Raw genomic sequence first — 6,178 nt, 5'->3', positions numbered from 1 at the left:
AATTTTAACAAAAATCTATTTTGCATTTTTACTTGTTATTCATGCTGTACACACTTTTTACATTTACGTGGTAGCAGTAAGTGTGTGTTTGTGCTGAGTTTATGTGTATGTGATGATTCTCTCTCTCTCACTCTCTCTATCTATCTCTCTCTCTCCTCTCTCTCTCTCTCTCTCTCTCTCTCTCTCTCTCCCTCTCCCTCCCTCCCTCCCTCTCTCCCTCTCTCTCTCCTCTTTCTTTAATGGCTTTCCCTTATCAGGTCTATCGCTGGCTCTCTCTACCTATTTTTTCTTTCTAGGTCTTCCTCCTACCTCCTATCAGACTACTATATATCGTTCTCTATCTATCTGTCTTTCTATTTATCTGCATATCTGTTTATTTTTTCTAGATTTCTTCTCTTTTCTGTACTCTCCCAATCTTTCTCTCTTCTTTCTTTTATTTTTTCTCCCTTTTCTTTCTCCTCTCTCTTACTCTCTCCCTCTCCCCTTTCCATCTCTCTCACCCTCTCCCCTTTCGCCTATCCCCTCTTTCTCTATCCCGCAATATCACATTCTCTCTGGTTCTCCCTCTCACTCACTTTATTCATTTATATTTTGTATATGCCCATCATCTTATTGGTCTGTCAGACGTATTTCGGCATCTCGTCATTTTCAACCACTAATCTAACAAATAATATTCAGGCGAAACTACTTCGAAGTGTTGCAGTTTAGTCCTACCTCATTCTCAGAGTTCAGATACTGACAATTGTCTTTTTTCAGATAACGGCCTAATGGCGATTTCCGGCTGTGACAAGCATTTCTGCGATCAGTGCTGCAGACCCTTCCGGGACAAGTACGCACTCGCCGTTCACCAGAGAACGCATACAGGAGAGCGGCCATTTTCGTGCGGAATCTGCGGCAAGACTTTCAAGCAAAAAGGACACGTTAGCAAACACCTACGCTCGCACTACTAACCCGATTTCATCGACGTTTTGTACATAACGCAGTCGTTTTTTGTATAATTAATTACGACATAGACTTTTATATATCTTTTATACAATATATTTTCATGTTTCCAATAAATTATGTATTTTTATGTTTTTTGTTGGTGGTGTCAAAATTTGTTTCAAGATGATAAAGTTTGGACAAACCTGATCGAGTGTAGATCCGCCTCCAATTTAAAACTACCTCCTTTCACCAATAATATGAACGTTTACTATTTCACTCGAATAATTATGATGATACATGATTAATCCGATATACGATGAAATTGTTTCGAAGATGTTATTTTCTATTAGGAGACAAACCTCCCTTTGATGTATTCAATTTCAGAAAATGGTTCAAACCATATTTTACGCCTAGGGAAAACAATTACGAATTTTCCCTTAAAAACAAAATGGAAGAATCTTTCATTAAGGGGCGTGGAAGACCGAACGTGGGCAAAAGCTGACAGAACGGTGGGAGGAGCTTGAACGGTCAACGTACTGATCAGCATGGGGTAGAGCTTCCATCTAACAAATACTTACAGTTTCTTATTTTAAATTTTAAACTATTCATTTTCTCGAATTTTGTTGGTTTTACTACGATTTGGGATAGAAAATTTACTCACAAACATAGCGCAGGCCTATTTTATCGTCAATTTTATTTTGTAATTAGTTGAACTTTCATGCTTTCCTGATTTTCTCTGTTTTCACATTAATTTATTAAAAACAAGCCTGCAGTGTGCACCCGACGATCTTGGATTCCCCTAATAGACAAATTTAGATTTCTTACCTATTTTATTGACGCCAGAAGGCAAAAATGGTTTTTCGTATCGCTGCCATTTAATACAATTCACTTGGTTTCATTTCACATACATAAAACCTGTAGTAATGGAAGTTTTCCTTTAAAACAACGAACTATGTCCAGGCTCTCCCCTCCATGGTAGAGGCAGAAAACCGAGGAAGGATAGTTCAGTCTAGCCTAGGCATTGGAAGAAAGAAAAGACAAAAGAAAAAAATCCAGCTGAAAGCCAGTCAAATCAGATTTGTATCCACTTTGATTTTTATTAATATAAATTATTTCTGTTGTGTAGCCCATTTTCATTTATGGTTTTGTTTTTTGGTATTTTTTCCTTTTGGTTATCAAGGTTGTTTTAAATTTGCCCTTCAGGCCCACATTATTCCCATAATATCTAATTATTCTTATATGGTTAGCTTGTAAGCAAAAGTTCATGCTTTGTTTGTTTTATTTTTCTTTTATATAACGTATCTTAGTTCTGAAGGAAATACATTTTTTATTTTTAATGAAACAATATAGAGGTGTCTCTCTGCAATTGTGTTTCTAATTTATTTCCAGATAAGATTCCTTTGAGTTTGAGGCAGATCACCGGCCGGATTCAAATATGACCAACCTCATCGCTTTAAATTGTGAGATCTCTTCCTCGGAGGGGGGTCTGCTAACCGAATGAACCTGTAGTTTTGTCGTTCGAAATCATTTTTGTCCGACTATACTTGTGATACTTGTCAGACCCACCTCTCAAGATGGCCAAATTTCTATATACGTGAAATTGTTTGAAAGATGTTATTTTCTTTTAGGAGACAAACCTCCCTTCGATGTATTCAGTTTCAGAAAATGGTTCAAACCACATTGTACAACGCCTATGGAAAACAATTACGAATTTTCCCATAAAAACAAAATGGAACCGTGGAATTTCTTCCTGGGGGTTGTCTGAATTTATTTAGAAAAAGGCGTATATTTAAAAAAAATCCTTGCCTCTGATTGAAAATTGAGTAATTAAAAAATGTTCATATTTCGATATACGCCTTGTCAGGATGAGGATCGCATCGACTAATGGTGGGGAGAGAAGAAGGACCGAGAAAAAAAAGAGATCATTGATGCGTGTCCTCCTGCACCGACAAATATTGTGTGAGCGCTTTGGTCATTTTTGAAATAATTAGTCTTTCAATTCAAAAGGATTATTATTATTATTATTATTGTTCGATCTGTTTTCATTTGACGAGTTGTATTTTCTTTTAATGTTTTTTAACATAAAAATTATAAGTTCAGTTTTTTTTTTTTTTTTTTTTTTTTTTTAAATTCCTTGGAGTGCTCCTCATAACCCCAATGCCAGACTGCTCCTTAGGAGATTCCAAACGGTACCGGAAAGACCAGGCGTATCTTGTTGTAGGAGGGCAGGGAATATTCCATCCATCCCGGCTGCCTTGAACTTCTTGAAGGACCATACCGCCCATTTGTAGGCGTCCCAAGAGATCACTTTATATGCCTTAATCCAGTTCGGCACAGGTAGTTAGTTCTTCCTTGGTTTGGGTTTCGGAAGAGCCTGACCTGGGGAAATGGGTCCTGGCCATCAGGTTTAATGTTTCCTTGCTTGTTGTGGAGTACTCCCCATTTTCATCCTGCAATAGGCCTAGTGGATTAATATAATACTTTTCCGAAAGTTTAAAAATTCGGGCACTCTCCTTAATATTCTCTGTCTTCAGACAATAATCCCTCCATGCTTTCCGTTTAGTTTTCCTCAACTTTTTTTGTATTCTTTTTTCAATGAGAGATTTTCCCTCCAGTAGTATAGGGGATACCACCAGCACCCCCCTCCACTACTCCCTTCGAAGTGACCCACGTTTATTTCGTGGGATACCACGAGCTCCCTCGTAATTTTAAATATCTGTGTTCTGATTGGGCCTTGTTTTCCCGCCACAATTTAAATCATCGGGTCTGGTGGTCTCCCCAAGGAAGTGCCCCACGGGTTTTTTTCTCGCGGAAATTCAAATAATGGAGTCAGGGTTGTTTTACCTGGCCGCTGTAGGTGTCCCCTGGTTTTTTTCGAGTGGAAATCCGATTTTCCGTGTCTGATGTTTATTTGCTGTGTGCAAAATGAGGGTCTGATTGCTGCCTGCGTTTTCCAATTTAAAAATCTATGAAAGGGTTGCAGGGTAGTATTTATACCTTTCAAATAAAATACAAAATATATTCACAATATGTTTATTAATAATATGACATACTACAATATTCGTTATAAGTTATAAATTCAATTTCATGTTTTTTTTTTAACAATCCCTTTATATATCATACATATTTTTTGTTCGGACGTATCGTATTGTTCGAATGTTTCTTTTGCCATCGCCTCGGCGAAACGTTTCGGTAGAAGTACCTTCGTTGGAACGTTTTCGCTGTACGGCCTCGATATGCCTAGAAGGGTTATATGAGCTACTGCGAAATCGCCAAATTTCCTCTTCACGATTTCGAATTTATTCCTCGGCGAAGCAAAAATTGTTCAGAAAAAGTAAACAAGTTTGGGACACATTATGATATCAACAGTCGTGCTTATTAAAGAGTTTTGTTATGAACTTATTACAAAAACCCATTCGAGCTAATCGTCTATCAGTGCGAACATCTAAGGATAGAACCGAACATTTTGATAAAGTAAGTAATTAACGTATTTATGAATGCTTATTACGAATTATATATTTTAACGATCCTAGATGTTCCTATTTATATGTTATCATTATAGAATGGATTTTTCATCAATTCCGTGCACTTCGGTAGATGGGGCACTGATCGAGTTTCTACTCTCGAATGACGAGGTAAAAAAAATTTTTTTCCATCAGATTGTCCTTCAATTTATAGTATCATTCTAATGTTTTGTAAGTATTTGCAGATAATTTTTCCGGGCAGTTTGAGTGAATTTAATTCCATCCCTCAAATTACGCTTATCGATGTGGGTACATTTTTTAAATATATTCAAATTGTTTCGAGATATTGCATTCATAATTTATTTTTCGTTGAATACTATAAAAATAATTGATTCTACAAATAATCATTTGTCTGTAGAAATTCAATTTTATTCGATACATTTATATTTGTAACCGTAAATGGTCTCTTAGGATGCATAGTATATACATTTATTTTTTTGTATTATCATTACAAGTATTATCTTATTTTAAAGGAAGAGATCCCTACGGAAGAGACAAAAAAATGCGCTAGATCACCGGAGAAAATAACAACTCCAAAAGAAGTAAAAATCATTTCATTTTAAATGGTTTATGAAAAATATTCGCTTTCAGTATAATTTATTCTTGCGTTTTATTTTTAGGAACACATTATAAACGAAAATGTTTTGGAAAATTTGCACCAATTCTCGTACGATAGTGTAAGTCTTAGAGTAATTTATTACTGTTCGCTATAAGATAATGTAATGATTAAAATATTTTTAGAATTTTGAAGAAGCTAATAAATTTGATGCAGAATTTGAACAAACACATAAAGGTAAAGGGAAAGGAAAATCTATACGGAAAAGATACGCCGATCTCAAGAAAAAAAACGCTAAAAATAGCGTTAAGAAAAGTTTAGAAAGAGTATGTTATTTTACGATAATGTTTTTTCGATAATAATGTAAATAATCAAACATGTTATTTTTCCAGAAAATTAAAAACACAAGGCTGAGGCTATCAACCGCCTTATTAAAACGAAACTGAATAAATTGAAATGTGTTGAACATAAATGTTCGTGTCCACAGTTCGTAGCATGGATTCGAACTCTATTTCAGGATTAAATTTGTTTTGTTATAGTTAATCTGGATGATTGATGTTTACAATGTAAAGGATATTCTTTTATTTTTAAGTTGAAATTAATGTATTATATAAAATAATAAAAACGTTTTGTTAACAAGCCTTTATTCCTACATCAAGTTTGTTTCTCTCTCTATAGTAGTTATAAAAGAAATAACAAAATTCAAAAATCTTAATACGTTTTTTTTAAAACAATTTTATTTGAAATGTATCAACTTATAAATAATCTTATTAACTTCTCAAAATTTACTAGAAATTATTCATTATAATAAAAATGGTATATTAATTAATTCTACGCCTCTTGAATCCATAAGGCACTGTGCAGGTATCAAAAACGACTTTCCTTTTTTGGGAATCCATCCGGAATATTTTTTCTCCAGACGTCGAAATGATGTCAAATGTTTTAGTTCTGTTAATATTTTTGACAGGTACAGTGATTTTTCCTTTGTCGGCAACCAACTTGACCATAGAATCAAAATTTACTATTTGCTATGTTGAAAAATTCAGTTTCAACCCTTTTACTTTGGTTACAATTTTTATTACATTTTTTTCAGGGTCAAAAACTTTAAAAGAATACGATTTCGGTAATAAAGCTATTTTTTCCGAAAGTCTCTAACTCGTTCGTCATTTTTCCA

At 34.6% G+C, this 6,178-nt stretch overlaps 2 protein-coding genes across 4 annotated transcripts in view; one reads left to right on the top strand and one right to left on the bottom strand.

The window, feature by feature from the left end:
* The window catches only part of LOC106664318 (EARP-interacting protein homolog), a 91,620-nt gene that overhangs the window by 17,631 nt on the left and 67,811 nt on the right, over nucleotides 1–6,178 (bottom strand). The gene's annotated exons all lie outside the window — the stretch shown is intronic.
* Nucleotides 3,997–5,595, top strand: LOC106664192. 2 transcript variants are annotated; one of them, XM_014389652.2, is made up of 7 exons: nucleotides 3,997–4,398; nucleotides 4,487–4,559; nucleotides 4,634–4,693; nucleotides 4,922–4,990; nucleotides 5,069–5,125; nucleotides 5,190–5,330; nucleotides 5,397–5,595. In XM_014389652.2, the coding sequence occupies exons 2-7, from the start codon at nucleotides 4,488–4,490 to the stop codon at nucleotides 5,448–5,450; spliced, it is 453 nt and encodes a 150-aa protein (XP_014245138.1). In that variant the 5' UTR covers nucleotides 3,997–4,398; nucleotide 4,487; the 3' UTR covers nucleotides 5,451–5,595. The 2 variants fall into 2 exon arrangements, with proteins under 2 accessions (XP_014245138.1, XP_014245137.1); XM_014389651.2 differs by having other exon boundaries at nucleotides 3,997–4,559.

Source organism: Cimex lectularius, unplaced genomic scaffold (assembly GCF_000648675.2).
Source record: "Cimex lectularius strain Harlan isolate CLEC.00 unplaced genomic scaffold, Clec_2.1 scaffold282, whole genome shotgun sequence".
In the NCBI taxonomy this organism is placed as follows: domain Eukaryota; kingdom Metazoa; phylum Arthropoda; class Insecta; order Hemiptera; family Cimicidae; genus Cimex; species Cimex lectularius.
Note: the sequence above shows the minus strand (reverse complement) of the source record. Positions and strands in the feature narration are given on the sequence as shown.